At 37.0% G+C, this 24,372-nt stretch overlaps 1 protein-coding gene across 1 annotated transcript in view; it reads left to right on the top strand.

The window, feature by feature from the left end:
* MOXD1 (monooxygenase DBH like 1) overlaps window positions 1-16,979 on the top strand; it is an 84,874-nt gene extending 67,895 nt beyond the window's left edge. Inside the window, exons 9-12 of the mRNA XM_034990668.1 lie at window positions 47-106; window positions 4,859-5,001; window positions 15,451-15,619; window positions 16,089-16,979. Coding sequence (XP_034846559.1) covers window positions 47-106; window positions 4,859-5,001; window positions 15,451-15,619; window positions 16,089-16,289 — 573 coding nt within the window. The 3' untranslated portion in view covers window positions 16,290-16,979. The remainder of the gene's footprint in view (window positions 1-46; window positions 107-4,858; window positions 5,002-15,450; window positions 15,620-16,088) is intronic.
* Window positions 16,980-24,372: the final 7,393 nt, after the last annotated feature.

Genomic DNA, 24,372 nt, shown 5'->3' with positions numbered 1-24,372 from the left:
AACAGCCTCAAACTCCAATCTGAAAGCTTTCATTTTTATGTTCTAGGGAGATAATCTAATTACTGAGTGTCGTTACAACACAAAAGATAGATCCCGGATGACTTGGGTAAGAAAAATTTTATGATTATTAAAATTCATTTATGGAGAAAGACGAATAAACTTTGATTTTAGAGGAGAAAAAGCAAAAAGCATTCCCATTTTGGAGGCAAAATTCCTGAACATCTTGAGCAAGAAACATCACAAAAGTGAAATCAGAGCTATTTTAGCATTTTATCAGATTAACTAATGATTCTACAGCAAATTTGCGGTATAATTTATTAACCCTTTCATGAAAAGCTATCCTAGTCATTTAGCTTTTTCTCGCCAAATCGTATTAATTAAAGACTTGTGGTTGCAAGTGACCAACTGCTTGAGTCCAGACTTAGATGAATCAAGAACTTCAAAAGGAAGAATGAATTGCATTCTGACCCAAAGAGAAATTTGGTCCAGCAGAATTACTGAGGAGTCCTGACAAACACTCAAGAAATAGACCATTCATGCTTTACATAGTTTCTCCCAGGGAATACCTCCCACCAACTCATTTTATGAAGTTAGCATAATCTTAATACTAAAACTTGATAATGACAGTATGAAAGAGGTCAACAACATGCACCTGATGGAAATATCTTTGATGGATAAATCCAGCATTATATATAAATGTAATGATAGGGAAAAAATGTAATGTTAGGACCAGTTTGGGCTTAGCTAAGGAATGTAAATTGGTTTAAAATAGAAAATATATTAATACCATTCTACATTAAGAGATTGAAGGAAAAAGACATGTGATCAGGTCAATAGGGGTAGAAAAAAAGCCTTCATAAGATTTAAGTGAGTAATAAAAAAAGACCATTTTATAAACTAGGAATAGGAGAGAATTGTCTTAGCCAGATAAAGCTTAGCTATGAAAATCTGTAGCAAATATCAAACTACTTGGGTATTAGAAGTATTGCTTTAATATCAGAAGGAAGACAAAGATATGTATTATCATTTGCATTCAACATTGTACTGGAAAAGGAAAAAAATGAGACATATGGATCACAAAGGAAGAAGCAAAGAAGCAAAACACATTATTCACAGATATTATAATTTTCTACATCAAAAACCTCCTCAAAATTGATATCTAAAACTAACTGTATTTTAGCATAAATACTAAATATATAAATACATTTTATAAACTAGGAATAGTTAAGAAACTATCTCAAGAAAATGCATTTTAAAACTCTAAGTTCTATAGAAATAAAATCTAACATTAGATGTGCTTGATCTCCATGGGGAAAAACTTATAAATCTTTATTTGCAAAACTTTATAGTGCACCTAAAGAAATGAAGAGATACTGTGTTCATGGATAGAAAGGTTCCATAAAATAAAGATAATCCTTCTATTGAAATTGGCCTATAAATTTGATATAATTTCAGTAAAAAAAAATTCAGAGAGATTTTATGATTTGAGGTTCTGGTATCCTAACTAAGACATCTTTGCCTAGTCATAGCTGTGAAGATTTTCTCTTATTTTTTCATATTTCTAAAAATTTTACAGTTTTAGGTTTTATATGGAGCAAATAGATTCTGAAATCTACATAGAAGAGCAAAGGGTTAATAATGGGCAAGACACTACTACAAAGTAAAAAATGGAGACAAGCTACTGGATATGAAGGCTTATTTTAAAGCCATGGTGATCGATAGTGTATTTGGGTCCAGAGTTAGAATAGAGGTACGTAATAGGAATCTTGGAGACTGACCTACAAACCCCCTATACAGAAACTTGGTTTAGAACAGACACCGTAACCATTTAAGTGGGAAAGAATGGACTTTCCATTAAAGAATACTAGCACAACTGGGTATACAATACACAAACAAGTCACAGGTAGATTAAATATTTAAATGTGAAAAGCAAAATCTTAAAGCAATTGGGAGAAAAACATATGAATATATTTTTATGATGTTGGGGGTAGTAAGAACTTAAAACATAAAAAGCACGAACTATAAAAGATTGATGAATTTGACTACCTGAAATCTTTTGGTTGCCAAAAAGCACTATTAAGTAAGTGAAAAGACAAGTTTTAAACTGAAAAAAAAAAAATGCAACACATGGATTAATAAAGCATTAGTATCCAGCATATAAAAGAAATTTCATAAATCAGTAATGTAAAACAAATAGACCATAGAAAAAGAGCAATAGACACAAACGTTTCACGGAAATAAAAGCCCAAATAGATAATAAACATATGAAAGGATGAAATGAAATTTCATTTGAAATCAGGATCATGCAAATTTAAACCAGAAGGAGATATTTTATACCCATCAGTTTGGCAATATTTAAAATTGCAATTCCAATGTTCTAAGACTGGAGTCCTCACACACAGCTAAATGTAAATTTATAAAACCACCTTGGGGAAAAGTATGACATCATCTGGTAAAGTTGGAGATTCATAGATGCTCTACCCAGTTCCATTCCTGTGTGGATTTCACCTTAAGGTTCCTTTTGCAGGAAGGGTTCCAGGAGAAAATATGTAAAATATTCATAGTAGCATGTAACAACACAGGAACACAAAGCTGGAAACAGCTCAACTATTTATCAAAAAGAGAACAAATAAATACAATATAATATGTCCATAGAATATATTTATAGTATATATCTGTGAAAATTAATGAACGAAAGCCACATATGTTAACACGAATGTATCAGAAGAACAAAAATGGCAAGTTTGCAGCCGACCATAGGCATAGGTATGATGTCATGTATCTAAAGTAGACCATACAAAATGAAAATGTCATTTAGGGATGCATACATACGTCAATAAATGGAATGTAAAGGGCTTGAAAAGCAATAGAATGATAAATCAAATAGTAAAATAATCCTCATCTTCAATTAGGATGGGGAAGAGGAGAATTAAAAATGAGCACAGAGGACAGTTAGTCCATTGGTGTTGGCTTTATTTGTCTCATGCCTTATATATGATTTTGTTTGCATGAAATATTTTACCTCAGACATCATACTTTATTATTTTAGGGGATATTTTGGTGGTCTGCCTGGATACTGTCCCTCTTCAGGGCCAGCACAGCTAAAACCCAATCACTGAAAATACCAGATGATAACTCATAACCATGTCATTCACTGGGCATTGCCCTTGGTGTCAGGGAATGCCCCACTTGAAGTTATGCTCCCTGCAGTGGGGCAGCCAGCAGCCGATGACTGGTTCATGGGAAGATACAAATGCCCGGCTCCCTTCCTACAATTTAGTACCACTCCAAATAGCCATCCCAGCTGAAGGATAAATTAAATATTATTTTTACTGAGGCATCACTTGTAACCTCATTTGTAAATCAGCTTCTCCCTTTGCCAATCCTGCTTTGCTCATCAAGTGCAAAACATTGTGTTTTGCAATTTGTAAAATCATTGCATTTTAGCCACTGCATTAATTTAGAACTATGAACAATACTGCCAAGTTTTGCACCTTCATTTTTTGAAGAACAGATCATTGGCTGGATACAGAATTCTTGGTTGATTTTTTTTTCCCTGCAGCCCTTAAATATGTAATCCCAATATCTTTTTGTTACTTCCATCACTTATGATGAAATGTCAGCTCTCATTTGTATCATTGTTCCCCTGCATGTGATGTGTCCTTTTTTTCTTACTGCTTTCAAGATTTTCTCTTTGTCTTTGGCTTTCAGCTACATGACTATGATGTGTCTAGGTATGGCTCTCTTCATATTTATATTTGGTATTTGTTGAGCTTCTTGGGTCTGTAAGTGTTTTTCACTAAATTTAGGAAGATTTCAGCCATTATTTTTTCAAATATTTTTTCTATCCTTTTCTATCTTCCTTCTCATTCTGGAACTCTAATTGCATATATGTTGGAACATTTAATATCGTATTTTGAGGTATTTTCTGGAATATTTTCACTTTCTTTAGTGTTTTTTTTTCTTTCTCTGTTTTTCGGATTGGAAAATTTCTATTGTTCTATCTTCAAGGTCACTGATTCTTCTGCCATCTCAAATCTGCTGTTAAACTCATCCTGAGAATTTTTTATTCAATGACGGTAACATTTAACTCTAGAATTTCTATTTTCTTCTTTTTTATGTTTTCTTTCTCTGGTATCATTCTCTATTTGTTTACTCATTTTTGACATATTTGCCTTTAATTACTTGAGCATCTTTCTTTAGCTTTTTAAACATATTTTTATCTCTTTCTAAGTTTTTGCTAAATGCAGCATCTGTAGCTTCTCACAATCATTTTCTGCTGGTAACTTTTTTATTTTCTGAGTGCAGATCAGTGTTGAAAATTCAACACTGTAGATAATATGTTGTAACAGTTCTAGATTCTGTTCTCCTGAGGAGCTTTGATCTTTTTACTTTCAGTAGCTAATTTACTACCTTGATTTAAAATGTGAACTCTGACTTCTCTGTGGTATGTGTCTTCTGATGTTTATATATGACAACAAGATTATAGAAAATTCAGTGCATTCAGGCAAAGATTCCATCAACCCGACTGATTGGTATCATGTTAACCAAACATCCCCATAATCCTCTCAAATGTTCACTGTGGTGAGGAGTTTACATCATACGAACAGAACTTGACAGAAATTATTAGGTTGTTTAAGAAAGGCAACTTTTAAGAGATGGAAATCATTCTATTAATTTTTTAATGTGTCTCTACCTCTTTAAAAACCAAATTGTCACTCAGGTTATTATTACTCAGCTTTCAGATTTATTACATTTCAATATTGGATGGAACTGTATGACTTTGGTGGCCTGTGTGCTCTACGTGTCAGAGTTGGTGGAACATAAACTTTTCTAAATAAAATATCTCCATTTTCAGGGAGGATTAAGCACCAGAAATGAAATGTGTCTGTCATATCTTCTTTATTACCCAAGAATTAATCTTACTCGATGTGCAAGTATTCCAGACATCATGGAACAACTTCAGTTCATTGGTGTTAAGGAGATCTACAGGCCAGTCACGTAAGTAGTAAACGGATTTCATAGTGGGGTCGTATACTTCAGAGAAGGATGGGATTCATTTTCATTTTCGATTTATCACCACGTTATGGAATTCCTTTAAGTCTTGTTCAGTTTACTTATTTTTAGCTGGGATGACAAGGTGAGCTTCTTGGTTGGTGTGTCCAGGGTCCCCAAGACTCCCACCAGGTTCAGTGATTTTTCTAAGAGGACCTAAAGGATTCAGCCTATTATTGTATCCATGGCTAATATTTATTACAGAGAAAGAACACAAAGCAAAAATAACAAAAGGAAAAGGCACATGGGCCAAGTCCAGAGATAACCCAGTACAAGTGTCCAAGAGGCCTCTCCTGTGGAATCACATAGAATGTACTTAAGTCTACTAGCATCGAAGTATGACAACATGCACGAAGTGTTGTCAGTGAGAGATACTCATTAGAGACTCAGCACCCAGAGTTTTTATTGAGTGCTGGTTATATAGGTGTCCTCTGCCTAGTGAGTACTAAAATCTAGACTCCTAGAAGGAAAGCAGATGGTCAACATAAATTGCATTGTTTGTCCAAATAGTCGAGGCACAGTGAGTCACTATTTAGAGAAAGTTTTATATCAGTATGGGAAATTGTTTACTACTTAGGTTCGCTGATGCCCGCCAAAGTCCAGCCTTCCAAACAAGCATTTCTAAGGATGGAATTCTCAGGACTACTATGTTCACTCGCTCTGCACAATTGCACATCATAGAAACTACTCAAGATAAAATAACAAACAAGATATATATTATTTCTGCCCTCTTGGGATTATATTCTAGAGTGGGGGAGGGGTAAGAAACAATATAAAAATAAAATTTCAGATATTAGTAAATGTTATGAAAATAAGACAGTGAAGAAAGTATGTAGCTGTTGTCAGTAGGGTGGTAAATGCCTCCCTGGGAAGGTCTCTTAGTCTGTCCCGGCTGCTGTAACATAGTACCATAGACACAGTAACTTATAAACAACAGAAATTTATTGCTCACAGTCTGGAGGCTGAGAAGTCCCAGATCAAGATGCCAGTGGATTCAGTGTCTGGTGAGGACTCACTTTCTCATAGAGTCTTCTAACCGCAACCTCACATGGCAGAGGGTAAGAGGGAGCTTTCTCAAGCTGCTTTTATGAGGGCGCTAATCGCATGAGGGGATAAGGCCCCAGCTCATAATACCATCACCTTGAGTGTTAAGATTTCAACATATGAATTTTAGGGGGGGATATAAACATTCAGTCCATGGCAGGAGGTGATGTTTGAGCAGAGACCTAAGTGATGAGAAGCTAGCCATGGAAAGATATAAAGTGTACTCTTTGCAGAGAGAAGAGCCAATGTAATGACCCGAGGGTGGGTATGAACATAGTGTGTTCAAAGAACAGCAAGAAGGCGAGTGTGGCTGGAACAGGGTGAAATATGGTAGAGGGTAAGTGAGGAGGTCTGACAGCAAGAGGGATGTTATAGGCGACATAAAGTTCACGTAGGACTTTCTAGGCGACATAAGGACTTTGGGTTTTAAGTGCAAAGAGAGGCCATTGTAGGATAGAAACAAAGTTGATTTGGCCACTGAATTGAGAAAAGACTCTAGGAGCACCAGACTGGAAAAACAAACCACCAACCAGGAGACTGTTGTGATCGCAATGTTGAGTTGTGTTGAGTTGTGAGATGAATGTGTCTGGGACCAAGGGGGTGGCAGTCGAGCTGATGAGAAACAGTTACAAGCAGGTTACCTTCTCATGGTAGCACATGCTGGACCCACTGGTTGACGCCATCTCAGGGAGGTGATGAGGGAAAAAGAAGAGGAAAGAGAAAATGGTGATGTGTGAGTGCTATAGGGAAACATATTTGAAGCAGAAATGGAAAGTTGTGTTTTGGATATATTAAGGTCAACGTAGATAAAAGGATTTTATTCATTCTTAGCAACACCACAAAGAAGAATTAGGATGGCTGGTGGAAATTTTGGGGCATAGATTTTGTTTTAATATAAGGAAGAATTTTCTAATGAAAGAGACTGATATAATTAGGTGAAAGGTACACGTAGATTTTTGAGGGGCTATGTTTAAGGAGAGGATTAAAAAACACGTCATGAGAATATGGTCAAATGCATTCAGTGAAGTAGCATGTGATTATGATCTACTTTTTATTCCAAAATATTATAGAGATTGTAAATGATGAACTAAGTGCGCTCTTCTTTTTAAATTATACTATCTGTAAATATGTTCTAGTGAGTTCCTACCCAGACAACCCAATGACACCAGAAGTCTGTATGTACTAAAATACAAATAACAAAATGCTTATGTAAATTCATTTGTAGTTCATAAAGTATTTCTGTATGTATAATTTCAATTAATTTGTTTTCACACAATTCCAATAGGTAGAGTAGGACTTGCAATCCCAATTTTGTAGACGAGGAAATGGAAACTGAGGGATTCAGAGATTATTCCACATGAGATGGTGCATAATCAATGGAGGAGCAAGTGTTTGTTGTGTCTCTGATGTAGAGAGGGAGATAGATATCTGCCTTTTTATTCAAAATAAATAATTACACATGCAAAAATACAAATGGTAATGAATATCAAAACAGTATATAAGATGTCATTCTAAAAACACTAGGATTTAGTCTTGTTTTTATTTTTTTTCCAAAGATTTCATTTATTTATTTGAGAGAGAGGGGCAGAGGGAGAGGGAGAAGCAGCTTCCCACTGAGCAGGGAGAGCCCGATGTGGGACTCGATCCCAGGACCCTGGGATTATGACCTGAGCTGAAGGCAGACGCTTAACCAACTGAGCCACCCAGGCATTCCTATAGTCCTGTTTTTAAAACATCAATATTGTTCCTAACTAAGACTTAGTAGCCTTTTTATTCCCTTTAGAATATTTTTTTTACATAATGACTGGAAAATTTCCCTATTCAAGAATTAATCTGAGAGCATGTTGAAAGCAAGTGGACATTCAAAGCTGTTTGTTTTATAAGGTGATGATTCAAAATGTATTCTACAACCTAATTATTTTCTTTTGTGTTCAACGTGTGTAAATCCTCTGAAAACACTCCACTCCCAAGTTTTAGTGAGCTGTGTTAGAGTCCATGCCTTTGGTCTCTCCCAGGAAATATTGAAGTTGGGTTTTTCATTACTTACAAAGACAGGGAGAATTGCTTCCCAGACCCAGGCCAGTTTTGAGATGTCACTGCCCACATAAAACCACTTAACTACATGGTTAAATTTATTTATTCTTCAAAAATACAAGTGAGAAGGAGCCTCTGTTGTAAAATTCATGTTTAGGCTTTAAATCAGATTTTCAAGTGAGTTCATCCCACTGACATCGATGTTATTGAAAGCCAGACCAACAAGGTACTGGCTAAAAGATCAGAAAGAGAAATGGCTTGGATGACTTTTTTTTTCTGTTTTACTGCGGAGAATATTGCGAATTTTGTTTCAGGATACCATACTCAAGAAGAATATCCTATAATATATAACCCCTACTCTCCCATCCCATGCCTTTAACGTAATGATTAGTTGGGTTCACAAGTTATTTTAAACATTCTGTAACAATCCTAGGATCAGAGGAGGAGCTGGTAGAAACGTAAAGACAACTACATCCTGTCTCAGGATCTGTCTGTTTGAGGGGTTGCGATTGCCCTCTGCCTCCTACAGATCTAGCAGGGCTTAAGGAAAAACAAAAGGACTCATAAAGATCAGAAAACAGACTAGATCATGCATTTAGATAAATTCTGTATTCTTTGCTGCACCACACATCGACCCTGTCTACGTAGCTCCAGGGAGGCTTATGTGATGGGAAGTTTGATGTAATTTGTTCCATTTCTAAAAATGAATCAGGGGATGTGTGTATATTTTTCTTTGTAAGAAAACTCACTTCATGTTTATACTGTGTAAAAATCCCCCAGGCTTGTTATAAGGGCTTTAAGGAATGCAGAAGAAAAGGATTCAAAAAGAAGGCACAAGCTATCACCTCAAATTTTGCTAGAAATAAACAATGCTAACATTAATTGAATGTTATTACAGACGTCTTTCTGTGGGGGTATTGCCATAAAGATGAATAGATTGCTGTTATAAGGATGATAATTTGGTATACTGTTTTAAATAACACAAAATCTTAATTTTGTTTAATTTATATAAAAACATGGGGCACCTGGGTGGCTCAGTTGCTTAAGCATCTGCCTTCTGCTCAGGTCATGATCCCAGGGTCCTGGGATCGAGTCCCGCGTCGGGCTCCCTGCTCTATGGGGAGCCTGCTTCTCTCTCTGCCACCCTTCCCGCCTGTGCTTTCTCTCTCTGTCAAATAAATAAATAAATCTTTAAAAAAATTTATATAAAACACAAAGCTAAAACTGAACAGTTGTTGAACTTCAGATAAATGTGGTTGCTGTTACTGTTTTTAGCCATGAGAGGTAATATTTCATAAAAGGGTCTCAAATGTTGAGAACATAGATTATAAAAGACATTAAAATGTTATACACACTTGTTTCACTACATGTTTCGACTTCAGATCATAAAAGATGAGGACATTCATACTTTCACATTTCCCCCCATGTCCCTTTTCTATACCTCCAAATATTTATTACTTAGATTATAATTTTTGTATTTTCAAGATTTTAAATTTTCCCACTTATTTCTCAAACCAAATTCCCACAATATTTAATGCAACTTTTAGAGTTTAATAGATTCAGTGGTAATCCCTAATCTTACAGGATATCTACATTTCCGACTCTTTGATTTGATTCATCAGAATGTTATTTCCAAGTTGGTTCATCAAGAAGGGTTTCCAAGTGCTTTAAAATGCCCTGTGTTTTGTTTTGTTGTTGTTGTTGTTGTTTTGGTTTTTGTGTGTGTGTGAATTTCTGCATTTATATCTGGACAGCATTTGGCTGGATATAACATTTTGGGGCCATACCATTTTTTTCCCCTTGGGAGCTCTCTTTGGATGAATGGTAATATTCTTCATCTACCTGTAGAATTCGTAAGTTAAACTGAACATATTTCAGTGTTGAACATCAGTGTTAAATTTTCCTGAAACACAATGTATTCTTCCATTACATATATTCACTTATTCTTTTCATTATGATGCAAAAATATAAAATGGTAGGATTTAGTCTTGTTTGTGATTATGATTAGCACTTATTATAGGGAAAATTTTTTTCTTATATCTACCGAGTGTTTTCTAATCTAGTTGGAATTTTTTACAAGTGCTTTTTCTTACAATTTTTTGGGAGGGTTCTTCTGCTCCTTGATTTTTCTAATTTATTTGGTGCTAAATTTATTTTATCCTAAATTTATTTCCATTGGTCTGCTCCATCCCTTTTCATCTCATTCTGTTGTTTTAAATTCCTGTATGTGAGCTCTTGTTTAATTAAATCCATGCTCTTATTAAATAAATTTAGCACATGAAACACTTGTGAGAATTCTCTCTGGTATAATTGGTTTATATTTTCTTCTAGAGTCAGCTTTTTCTGTCTCTTTTCATGAAATGTGATATAATTTCTTCTTTCCCTATGTTTGCGGGCTTGTTATGTCATTTCTTGCTTATGCTGAGCTAATTCTATCTAAAACGTCTCTTTGCTCTGATAAAATGTGGGTGAATTCTTGTCTACCTTCTAAACAAATGTGACAGTAGCCCACTGTCTCTGCACACTGCAGTTTGAGGTTTGGCTGACATATTTTATGTACACACTTTACCGTATTTTGAGGGTAAAGGGCTCTGGGGATAGAGGTATAGAGGTGGGACTGTATACTCTGGATTACAGTGGATGGGTTATTCCTTCCTCAGATGTTCTTAAGAAAATCTACCAAGGAAGTTTTATTTTTTTTTATAAGATTTTTTTTAAAGGATTTATTTATTTGAGAGAGAGAGGGTGCGGGAGCGGCAGTGGGAGAGGGAGAGAGAGTCTTAAGCAGACTCTGCACTGAGCACAGAGCCTGATGCAGGGCTCCATTTCACGACCCTAGATCATGACTTGAGCTGAAACCAAGGGTCAGACACTCAACCTACTGTGCCACCCAGGCTCCCCTTTAAAGGTTTTCTTTTTAAGTAATCTTTCCACCCAACGTGGGGCTCAAACTCAGAACCCGGAGGTCAAGAGTCGCATGCTCCACAGACCAAGCCAGCCAGACGGCCCCCTGCGGAAGTTTTCTAACTGGCTGGGACTGAATCCCTTTCCATAGAGGAATGTCTGAGGCCTTACGTCATGCAGTCAAATCTACTGTGGCCCAGAAGCTTCTCTTCTATCAGGGAGACAACTTTACTGTGGGCTTCCCAACGTTCCTCTACTCTTGGAGTGTTGAAAGGATTCAGTTATACCTTGTTAGGTCAGATTTCCTGGCTTTCTTCTTTAACAATTAGATTATCAAGTGTATGACATGATGTTGTCTTTTTTCTCATTGGCTTGTTGGTATGTTTTTATTTCTGTTTTACAATTTTATTCTAAAGTCACATTGCTTGAGGTAGAACTTACCTATGACAAAATGCACCCCTTCACAGACAAGATATAGAACGTTTTCATCACCCCCATAAGTTCTCTCCTGCTATGTGGAGACAGTCCCACCTCGCACACGGAGCCCTGGGAAACTGCAAATCTGCTTTCTAGCACTACATTAGTTCGATCTTTTCTAGGTTTTATAAAAATGGGATCCTACAGTATGTACTCTTCTGTGCCTGGCTTCTTGGATTCGGGGTGTTTTGGAGATTCATCTGTGTGGGTACCTCTACCGGCAGTCTACTCGTTTTTATTGCTGAGTAGTATTCCCTTGTGTGGATACACCACAATTCATCTATTGATTCACCAGTTGAAAGACATTTGGATTGTGTCCAGTCTCTGGCTATTATGAAGAAAGCTGCTATGAACAGTATTATATTAGTCTCTGTATAGACATGTTTTCCATTTTCTGGACTAGCATGGAGTTCTGGAATCACTGGATTTGTTTAACTCATCAGACTCTCAAAATACTCTCCAAAATGAAGTTTCTTTTTACATTCTTACCAGTAATGTATAAGAAGTCCTAAATTTTATTTAAGCGTATGTAGTGGTATCTTATTGTGATTTTATTTTCCATTTCTCTTATGACTAACAATGTTGATCCTCTTTTCACATGCTTATTGGTCATTTATATATGTTCCTTTTTAATTGTTCAAATTTTTGTCCATTGTTTCGTTGGGTTACTTGTTTTCTTATTATTGAGTTGTAAGAGTTCTTTATATTTTTAGAGTTCTTTATACTTAAGATATAAGCTTTCTGGGGGCGCCTGGGTGGCTCAGTTGGTTAAGCGACTGCCTTCGGCTCAGGTCCTGATGCTGGAGTCCCGGGATCGAGTCCCGCATCGGGCTCCCTGCTCGGCGGGGAGTCTGCTTCTCCCTCTGACCCTCCTCCCTCTCATGCTCTCTGTCTCTCATTCTCTCTCTCTCAAAATAAATAAATAAAATCTTAAAAAAAAAGATATAAGCTTTCTGTCAGATATATTTTTACCACTAATTTCTCCTAGTCTGTGGAGATTTTCATTTTCATTTTTTAACGGTATTTTTTTGAAGCCCATTTTGTCATTTTTTATTTATTTTGTGCTTTGGATATGCTGTGTAGGAAGTCTTCGCTTACCCAAGGTTATGACAATTTTTTCCTCCCTAAAAAGTTTACAGTTTTTAGCTTTTATATTTAGATTGATGATCCATGGTGAGTAAATTTTCATGTGTGTTCTGAGGTAAATACTGAGGTTCACAGTTTTTCATATGGATATCAAGTTATTCAAGAACCGTTTGATGAAAAAAAAAAAAAACCCTTATCTTTTTCCCATTGAATTACCCTGGAATGTTTGTTGAAAATCATTGGATCATATACTGACTATTTCTGGACTCTGAATTCTGTTTCACTGATGTTCATGTTTAGCCTTACTCTAATATCACACTCTGTTATCATAGTTTTATAATAAGTGTTGAAATAAGACCATGTAAGTCCCAAAACTTTGTCATTTGTTTCTTTTTCCAAAATTATTTTGGGTAGTCTAAGTTCATTTCATTTATATATATATTTTTAAATCAACTTGTCAATTAAATTTACAAAGGAAAATTACTCACCAATATTAAGTCATAATGTAATTTGTCTTTATCAACTACAGTGATTCGTAAATAATACCCTCTTATTTATATATGCATCTGGGTAGACATTTACACACGGCTCAGATGTACAGAAATGAGACTGTTTTAATTTCTAACCCATTCCCAATATTCCTAACCAACTCCCAGTCCCCATGAGAGCAGAACTTGCTCCTTCAAGGTTACCTGTTTCTGGTTTAAAGCTGAGTGTTTTAAGGAAAAATACTCAGGATCAATATTTACTTTTTCAGGATTTCTCCTCCTTCCATCTCTCCATTCCCTGTTTTCCAGGGGTAATCCGGAAGTGCGGTATAGGATAGGCTGGAAGGGGTAGGAGGTTTATTGGTGTGATGTCATTTAGATAGAGGCCTGAACAAAGTCAGCAGGAATGCAGGGGAGACAATAAATATGAGTCCAGCTGCCATCTCAGAGAGGCTCAGGACCACGTGCCCAGGTCACCAGCCCTAGGTCATGAGGTCTCCGAACATGTGAACTTTTTCTACATCCTTTTCCATACACTTATAGTAAATTAACAAGTGTGTTTATACCACTTTTGTTAATTTATGCTGTGAAATCTAAAACAAAAAAAAATACTGGTTTACTGATTTATTATAGCAGCAAAACTTTTTAAAGATTTCATCTATGTACAACAATGCATTACTCACTCATCAGCAAGGCTGGGGGAAGCGCAGCCAATTTAGTCCCCCTTAGCGCTTTAGTACGGATTCCAGTGCCACCTTGTGGTGGTTCAGGGGCTTACAGGCTGATGATTTCCTTCCAGCATTTCTCACTGGTTATGAAATTGATTTTCTTTTTTTAAAGATGGACACCTTATCTCTTTGAAAAGCAAATGTTATTCTTAATATTTGATTTTGAAACTTTTAATAAAACCTACCTGTAGCTTTCCACATATTTGAAAGGACATTGTAGGGGTGCCTGGGTTGTTCAGTTGGCTGAGCCAGGGACTCTTGGTTTTGGCTCAGGTCATGATCTCACTGTGGGGTGAGCCCCTCTCAGGCTCTGCGCTCATTGTAGAGTCAGCTTCAGATTCTCTCTCTTTCACTTATTAGAGTAAGGGGGCAATAATTTTATTTTAGACATTAAAAATTTATTTTCATAACTCTAAAAGATCAATAAAGGATGGTTAATTTAATTAAAAAGCTAGTAATTCAATGTGCCTGAGTAGCTTGTGTGTGTGAGAGTAATTAAAGGCATAGATAAATGAAGAAATTGTAGGGGTGCCTGGGTGGCTCCGTTGGTTGAACGTCAGACTCTTGGTTTTGGCTCAGGTCATGGTCTTAGGGTCATGGGGTTGAGCCCTGCGTTTGGCTCCCCACTCATTGAGGAGTTTGCTTGTCCTTCTCCCTCTGCTCCCCCCAGCCCTGTTCCTGCTTGCACACGCACGCTCTCTCTCTCTCAAATAAATTAATAAATATTTTTTAAAAATAAATTGTGAAGATCAAATATTAAAAGTATAAATTCCTTGGGGTTAATTAGTAGGTAATTACTGGAACCCCTGGAACATCTACTTGGGATGTTATGGGAGCCAAATACCAACTGGTTGCCCATGATAATCTCCGGGAAGGACCATGGATTAGTTCAGGTAAATCTTTGTGGTCTGCCAACACTTACACTTTTCCTTTTTTCAGGAATCAATAATATAAAACTTACATTTAATGAAAAACATCACTCGAGAAATATCTTTTCAAGCAGATTGTATCATTCTTCTGTGATTTCTTCTTTCTTTCTTCTTTTTTGGGCATTAATGTGCTTTTGTTTTTTTAGAGCAGCAAGTAGAAGCCAGACTATATCTTCTGCAGAGTATTTTTTTTTCTCAGTAAAATTTGAAAAATACTGGTTCAGGTTCAGATTTTTTTAATTTATTATCACTTAGGCAAGTCAAAACAGGGCAGCCAGCAGGGGTCAGGCTTTTCAACTCTATGGAACTCAAATTTCTATGTCTTCCAGTAACACATTTCTTTATTACTCCATTAACGTTAAATTCTGCAGACCGGAATGCGTACCAGCTATATTGTTAAGGAGAGACAAAACAAATAAGCGAGGAATTGTGAAACTGGGGGAAGCTTTCTGAGTCAAAATCATTTATCCAAGAGTAGTACCTATCTGCTACTAAAATAAGGAATTTCATTTTTTTCAAAAGACTCCTTACTCTGTATGCGTGTTTCTTCTGGCAATTGCTGACGAGTCAATCAACCCTTTGCATTAGGTTTTCTATGTGGTAACACAGGACAAGTCTGAGGTCTATTTTAGAATGTTGAAAAGTAATGGAGACATGTAATGCTTTTGTTCTGAATATGACTAATTGTGGTTATTTTAAATTCAGGACCTGGCCCTTCATTATCAAAAGCCCCAAGCAGTATAAAAACCTTTCTTTCATGGACGCAATGAATAAGTTTAAATGGGCTAAGAAGGAAGGTCTTTCCTTCAACAAGCTTGTCCTTAGCTTGCCTGTGAACGTGAGATGCTCCAAGACGGACAATGCAGAGTGGTCGGTAAGCCCTACTTTGTTTTCATCTTTGGAGAAACCAGAGGTCACATTTTACCTAATCCCCAACAGGTAGAAATCTAAGGAACGGACAAATATCCATAAGTCCAATGTTTCAGTTGTCTTTTGATATGTCTGATAATTTCTTTGTTCAATAACTGCTTGCGTTGACCGAAAACTCCTGATTCCACTCCTGACTGGAAGATTGACTGTCCAACTAAGGTCACAATGAAGCAGGAATAGGATGAGATGAGAGCTTCCAAAAGCAACAGAGCTGAGTTTGTATCTCTTCTTCCCAAAGGCGCCTCTGGCTCTCTTCCTCACCTCCCTCCGAGTCCCTAAGGCTCCGACGCCCCTGACAGTTGACTCCTTGGGCAGCTACCCCCTCCCACCGATCCCTTTCACCCTGCCCAAGTCGGGGAGCTGAGCAAGACCTTCTCTTCAATCATTGGCATTGTCTACTCTTTGGCTTTCAGATTCAAGGGATGACCGCATTACCTCCCCATGTGGAAAGACCGTATAAAGCAGAGCCTTCGGTGTGTGGAACCTCTTCTTCCTCTTCTGTGCGCAGAAATCGCTCTCTTGAGCTGCTCGTGGGCTTCATGGTACTCAGCAGCATGTTGCACAGCACACGCTTGTGGTCATCATTCTGTGCCTGGGGACGGTGCTTCCTGTGATCCAAACGTGTCGGGTTAAAGACACTGTGGGCATGAAGAGTGAGCATGAGGCCTGTGGAGAACTTCCGGTCACACACGCCCTGCCTCCCTACGTCCATCCTTCCCTGTCTACCTGAGAGATGTCCATTGGGTTCTCTTCTTTTGCTCAGATATGTCAGATAACATGTACCCATTGCCCATAAAGCAAAACTGGACTGACTTACAACCTTTTAACAATTTGGACAAAGTCAAGTGGAAGTGAAAGAGGTCTTTATTTCCTTCCATGGTTCATTTTATTTAAAGACTCATTACCGTTATTTCACTTTTTAATTGATTTGGCTTCCAGATTCCTTTCTTAAAATGCTTTCACCTTAAAAATGTAAAAGAAAGTACGCTCTGTTCCATGTTTCTTCCTCTTTAAAATTGTTTTTTTTTTTTAAAATTTTTTAATCTTCCTCTTTATTGTTCTTTGGGTGTGACTTCCGCAGTGTGACAACGGTCCTCTCTGTCCTTCAGTGTTAACCCAGCTCTGCCCTTTTCTGTGAAAAACTGATGGGCCCCTTACCTCAGTGCTTTTCAGTGATGCCCATTTAGCTTCTTTGTTTATCTGAGTCTACTGGTATTCCCAAACTACCCCAAACCCATCTCAAAGTATTTTCTTTTTCCTTCCCTGCTCAGTGCTGACCAGGTGAGTTTTTTTCTTGAGTTCTGTCACTCTCTAAAAAGAAAGAAGCTAAGGGAAACACAGAAATGGTACAGAATGGATTGGAGGCTGAGGAGGAAATGTAGCTGGCTGCAAACCCTGTGCTGTGAGGGGTCCTTCATGAGGTTCCAGGTCAAAGGCCAGGTAGTACAAGCCAGCCTAGGAGGGTGGGAGGTCCCTGCAGCACCTCACTGACCATGTTGAGGGTCATGTGTGTGGCATCCTGACTCAATTTAAGTCACAGTTGCTAAGGTAGATTTATTTTTATGTTAGTTAATAAACTAACTTTCCTTAGAAAAACCATCACCAATGGAAAATCTTGTCACTTTTTAGGTTCCCTTTGTGTAGTTCAGCCAAATCTTGTTGCGCGTCCTTTTCTCATTTCTTAAGCTAAGTCTGTTTGGCTCATATTAATAAACTAAATAAAATTAAATGTTTGTGTGGAATCTTGTACACTCTTTGAAAGAAGCAAGAGATCCGGGACTGATGTGTCCAGTCAAAAGGATTAAGAATGTTGCATTTTTGTATTCCATTTGTAAGCCCTTTCTCTCCTGCAAACAATGTCTTCAACACAAACTATATCGTCTTTTAAATAAACATTGTATTTTGGAGTGTTTCCTTCTTGGTTCTCAGAATTTATCGACTTAATGAAATCTGTGTAATATTTATGAAGCATATTTCATAGTTAACTTTACTTGTTTTTATTTCATAAGTGCTATATCGAATTTTATGATTTTCCATCCAAATATTTGTGTAAGAAACACGATAATCCCAAACACTCCCTATTTGAAATTTCATGTTTATTTTTATTTCAGAAAGTCTGAGTTTGAGATGTCAAAGTAAAGTGATTTCCTTTGGAAATAATGTAATAATATATTTGTTTTCATTGTTCTTAGTGAGGAAGGTGAATATACAGGTTAGAAAGGGATACACAGCTTTTGGAAGTTTGCATTGGTGGATTCAGGGAATCTACCTTTCCAGTTGATGTACTAATAATGAAGCTGACATTCTTCTCTTAGGAATTCTCATGAATCTATAATTTTGAGGCATTGACTCTTTATTTGAAATTAAAATAGGTTATCTGTTGAAAATTTGGTAGGATTCAGATTATAAGTTAGTTTGCTCTTACAATGAGCAGACCTTCCTGAAGAGCCCAGGCTTTTTTTTTTTTTTTTTTTTAAGATTTTATTTATTTATTTGACAGAGACACAGCGAGAGAGGGAACACAAGCAGGGGGAGAGGCGGAGGGAGAAACAGGCTTCCCACTGAGCAGGGAGCCCGATGGGGAGCTCGATCCTGGGACCCTGGGATCATGACCTGAGCCGAAGGCAGATGCTTAATGACTGAGCCACCCAGGTGCCCCAAGCCCAGGCTTTTTACTCTGCCCTTGGTCACTTTGCATGACCTGTTTCCTAGGCTAGCAGGATTGCCTGAGACCCAAAGGAGGACAGAGTCTCCATGTCTGATGGTCCCTGCTTTGATCCTTAATGCAGGAAGGGTGAGAAAAACATGTGTGATGACACCAATATTCACCAAAGCTGGGTGAGGTTGAAGGTATCTTGGATGATCACTTTCTCTGAAGGAGTTTCAGGCAGGATCAAGAGAGTCCTGGTAGTGATAAGAGAGATGCAGTCCACAGAGGCAAACCTATTAAGAGCTTTGAACTTCATCTTAATGGCTAGGGAGTCCCATGATGAGTGGCAAACAGAAGGACACAGGGAAACACGGTAATTGCATTGTACATAATTGTACTGTACAATTTGCTCACCCAAACTTATTGTTGGATACATAGCCATCTCCTGTTTTCCAGTATGATAAACATTGCTGTGATTATAAGTATTTCCTTACAATAAATTACTATAAGTGAAATCACAGAATTAATAATTATCTGTTTCAAGAATTTTGAATTAATTATAAATTGAATTTTGATGAATATTGCCGGATGTCTTCAACTTTTTGTTTAAATTATTTTCAGATGGTTCAGAATTCTATCTACCTATCTATCATCTATCTATCTATCTCCTTATCTATCTAACTATATCTATCATCTATCTATCTATCTATCTATCTATCTATCTATCTATCTATCCACCCATCTAACTATATCTATTATCATCTATCTATCTATCTATCATCTATCTATCTATCTATCTACCATCCATCATCTATCTACAGAGAAAGAATAATAATTTAAATATGGCAAAATGATAACAATTGAGGACTCTGGGTGAAGGGTTTTTAAAAATCTATTCTTTCTAAGTTTGAAATTATTTCAGAATAAAAAGCTACAAATGTGAATGAAATAATGAAGGATCCACCTACAGTACAATGATCCAAGCAGTCTTTCTCCCCAAGGCAGTAACCCACCTTTTTGGAGAGGCAAAAAGAGAAGTTGGGTTGTGATTATTCCTCAGATGCCTATGGGAGGTTATTTCTCAGTTTGTCAGTTCTGACTAAAGATGGGCATATGCCCAGTTTGGAGGTCCAGAACAAACAAAGGGCTTGAAGAATCCAGAGAGTGGAGAAAGATCCCTAAAACAAAATAGCAAGAGGGCTTGGAGTTTGGAATCATTCAAACACATACATATTATTTGTGTTCTTCCCTGGATTATAAACCTAATGTGTAGTAATGCCTATTCACTGAAAGGAGTCTAGAAAATATGGTAACTTTGAAAAAGTAAATAACAAAATCCATTAATCCTATTACGTAGAGAAGACCACTTTTAACCTTTTGGTGCTTATGCTTCTAGTATATGCCTCTGAAAACATATTTGTGTGAATCCATATATTGATGCTAGCCAGCACTGGCTTCTGCAACAAATACTAAAATCTGAGTGGTTGAACACAAATATCATGTTTATTTAATAGTTCAATGTGTGCGATTCATTTGGTCACTGACTTTCCTTCTTAAGGTGATTCAGGTCCCCAAGATCCTGTGTCCATCATCCCAAGATCCTGAGGGTCCTGTGCATTCACCTTGCGAATGGAGAGAGACCTGATCTAGAAGTGACATATATCATTTCTGGATTCACTCTGTCAATTAAAATTAGCCACAGGGCCTCACTGGAATGCAAAAGGGGCTGGAAATACAATGCTTAATGGGGCAGCTGCCTGCCAATGACAGTGGAAGAGCTGTCTCTGCTGCAATAGATACATTTTAGCAAAACTGACTTTTCATCTGGTTCAGTGATTCCAAGGTTTTCAAGAGTTAGAAACAATTAGACCAATATAGGGGTGCTGACTATACATTTTGCCAAGTAGAGCACTAATCAGAATAACTACTATTTATTTCACAAATTTTATGGGAAGCCTCCTGGGAGCCAGGCTCTCCACTAGTGCTGGCCTTAGAATTGTGAGCAAAAACAGATATTATCTCTGCCATGATGGAGATTTAGTCTTGTGATGAAGCTCATAGCTGAGTCAACTAAAATCTCCTATCACCAACATTTCACTTTAAAACGTGGAAGGAGGGGTGCCTGGGTGGTTCAGTTGGTTAAAGCGTCTGCCTTCGGCTCAGGTCATGATCCCAGGGTCCTGGGATGGAGTCCCACATCAGGGTCCCTGCTCGGTGAGGAGTATGCTTCTCCCTCTGCCTGCCGCTTCCCCTGCCTGTACTCTCTCTCTCTGACAAATAAATAAAATTTTAGAAAAAATAAATGAAACGTTGAAGGACTCAGAATAAATGTCAGTCCTTCAAATTGAATAAATTGAGCTTTGTGAAAAGCTTATTCATCCACTTTTTCCCATAAATTTGGACCATGAATCCAGTTTGTATCTTAGTTTGATCATCTTAGGCCTACAAAATCTTCATTGACAGTTGTATCCAAATCCAGCTTTGTGAAAAGCTTATTCATCCACTTTTTTCCATAAATTTGGACCATGAATCCAGTTTGTGTCTTAGTTTGATCATCTTAGCCCTACAAAATCTTGATTGACAGTTGTATCCAAATCCAACATAGTCAAACTGATACGTCATGAGCAGAAAACAGATAATTGAATAGACTGATGGCAGCATCCCATATTCCCCTGGCCAGAGCTGTGTTCCATGGAAAATATGAAAAGTCATGGAAAATTATTTCAAAGTTAAACAGGCTTACTACAGAACTTCTCAGAGTCTTTAAAATATAAATATGCATCTTAAAGTCCAAAAGAAGTTATGTTCTATGAAATATTTCCCAATGTACCGTGCTGTGGTGGAGCAACATTCCCCAAGAAACAAGCTTTGGGACACACTACTTTCCTGGCAGAACATGGCCAGGTTTCTATAACAAGTTTTTGGAAGATTCCAAACTGTTCGTGGGCAACTATAAAACATAGCCCTACAGACATAGGCCTTCCACTTACGTTCACTGTTCTCTTCCTTACTTCCTGTTCTATTTTGCCAACAAACACACACTACTTTTTTTTTAAATTAATCTAGAGGTAGTATAATATACAGAGAGGATTTAAAAAAGGAATTTAAAAGGAAATATTAAAAAAGAATATACTAAAATGAATTACGTGGCATGAATAGGTATTTGAGAAATGTTGACCAATAAGGCTGTATGACTTAGAAAAGTTTACAATCTCTAAACAGAGACTAATGGTGTGGAGTTGATGTAATACAAAAAAAAATTTTTTGGAAAGCGTGGGGAATAATCTACAAATGTAGGATACAAGCCTGAACTGAACCAATTTCTTCCTTAATATTTTTAAGTAGCCCCATTAAATATTCACAAGCAAAATAATACCATACATTTATCTAATGCTTTGGAATTTGCAAAGTGTTTTCACAATATTTAATGCTTAAAACTGCTCTTATAAGTGAATACTTATATTCAGAAAAGCTAAGGAGATAGCATTTTATACCTCAATAATCGTGGGAGACCTGTTTTCAATCACTTTACAAACGACATGTGTATGAGCTAGATCCAAATTACTTGGACTTAACTGAGCTTCTGTTTTCCCACCGGTAAAGTGGGGATAATAATTTCTGACCTTATAAAGTGGCTTGTGGACTAAAAGAGGCAATGAAGAGAAAGCACCCGGCACACTGCCCTGTCAATGTTTTCTTCCTCTCTTTGCAAGATCTCACACTGGGGGCCACACTATCTGACAATAACTGCAGAATTTTCTCTCCTACCTTTCAGGCATAATCAACTAAAATCTGACTTTAACCAAACTACTTTTGCTGAGTGAATGTTACGTAATCAAATGAATATTAGATCTGGGTGAATTTGACAATCACTCCCTCAAAAAGGCTCTCTAATGACTACTTGTTAGGCCTTTCATGTCTGAAGAGGAAAAATACCGTATTTTGCTTTTTTTCCCCTCCTCTTGGAAATAATGAGTTCTCACTGAAATGAATGCTAGTTCAGGGTTAAAATGAGCCAATACACCTTTCTTGTGTTTTATATGATGAGTTTTGTATGTGAATAGCTTTAAATTCCGCTCTAATTTTTATTGCTTGGTGAGCCTTTTTCGTCTGTATTTGATTGCAGTAATTTCACTTCACCTTGAGAAATTATTCCATAAGTTGTCTCCTCTTATTAGTATATGTCTGGAAAAACAGTCTTTTGCAAATAATTCTACTAAATATAATGATACTCTGTTAAGCAAAGATAAGGAAAAATACGGGAAATGAAAGAGAGTGGGGTGGGAGAGGGATGTGTGACAAGGGAAGTATTTCTCCCTATCAGCCACTAGGGGGTGTGCTGCAGTATCGGGCTGTAAATCTTGCAGGCCTGTCAGAACCTGCCTTTCATACCAACTCTACTTCCTTCCCTATTACGTTTATTGGGGCAAATTCTAAATTCAATTACTTTAAAAAGAAGTTTAAACTTTTCTTTCTGAGGGTTGAGCTCCGAGGTCAATCTTAGGTCTCTTAGCCTTTTACAGAGATGACTCTTAAGTCTGGTTTTAAAATTTCCAATTTGGGGGCGCCTGGGTGGCTCAGTCTGTTGAGCCTCGGACTCTTGGTTTCAACTCAGGTCGTGATGTCAGGATCATGAGACTGGGCTCCGCGCTCAGGACAGAGTGGGCTTGATTTTCTCTCCCTTTCCCTCCCCCTCTGCTCCTCCCCTTGTTCACGCTCACTCACTCTCTCTCTGTCTCTAAAATAAATGATTAAATAAAATCTTTAAAAATAAAATAAAATTTCCAGTTTGCTGCTTCATTATAGCTTGTGTTTTATACTTCACTTTCCATTTTGAAATTGTTTAGGTCTTTAACTTTCTGTTCTCTTATTTCTCACTTTTTTGGTTTGTTTTCTAATTTAATTTCCCCTTTTAATTCTGATTTCACCATCTTAATCATTGCTTCCCAGTCTCTATTAGTTAGTCCATTAGTTCTTTATGTTTAAAAAATATCCTTCTTTACTCTCTTAACAGCTTGAATCTCATCAGCAGAATCATGAGCAGTGGGTGAGAATACACTTTGCAAACAAGAAACAGGGGAGGAGTTTTCCCCCCAGACTCTTTGCATCTATATCACTGGCTCCCTGTAAAGGATTTCCCAGGACAGCTGAGGAAATTCTCCAGTGCTTGAAGTCATTTGTTAATCTTACTAGAGTCATAGATCCCATCACTCAGATGACACAGTGGATTTGCAAGAATTTGCTTTCCACAGACCATTCAGTCCTGATACGAAGTACTCTGTTCTTTAAAACTCCATAGTCCCCAAATTATAAAACCACAGGGTCTGGAGTTAACTTTGACAATTTCATCTCCTAGCCAGGGACCATATATGGCCATTGGACTTGGAGAACTGGGCAAATATGGTATACTGAGCCGACTTTGTCGCTTTTGTGACTGCTAATTAGAGAAATTTTCTCTTTCCTTCTTTTAAAATCTTCTATTTTTATGGTTAACAGAGATTTCCTGCAGTCTGTCCTTTGCTTAACTGAGATGTAGTTGTCCATATGGGCTCTGCAGGAAGTCTGTATGCATCCTTTAAATAATTTTAACTTTTCATCAGTCATTCACCCTTGAGTCAAACACTTCGCTATAGACTTGAAATACATTGGTAAACAAGAAACCTGGAGCTCAAACACAGGGAGAAAAACAGAAGTTGTAGGTATGATTTTTAAAAATCTCTTATTTTTGAGTCCTCTTTGCATAGCTAATATAGCATTGATTCTGATGGCCATAGGACATAGTTTCTTTTCACTTCTAGTATACATCTTGTCGTAGTATTTGACATGTATATTGTATATAGCTAAGTGTTGTATTTACCCTCAACGTTAGTGGTATTTTTAGAACTTTTAGCTTACTTTCGGTTATTATCTATAGATGAATTCATTTAAATCAATAGTTTAAAAGACCTTTCTTCAAGTAAGATATCCCTGTATCTCCAATAAGAATATTATTTTTTACTCTGACAAATAAATAAAATCTTAAAAAAAAGAATATTATTTTTTATGTG

This window comes from Mirounga leonina, unplaced genomic scaffold (assembly GCF_011800145.1).
Source record: "Mirounga leonina isolate KUSES-001 unplaced genomic scaffold, KU_Mleo_1.0 Mir_53, whole genome shotgun sequence".
NCBI lineage: Eukaryota > Metazoa > Chordata > Mammalia > Carnivora > Phocidae > Mirounga > Mirounga leonina.
The sequence above is the reverse complement of the archived record's forward strand: the minus strand, read 5'-3'. Positions and strand labels throughout refer to the sequence as shown.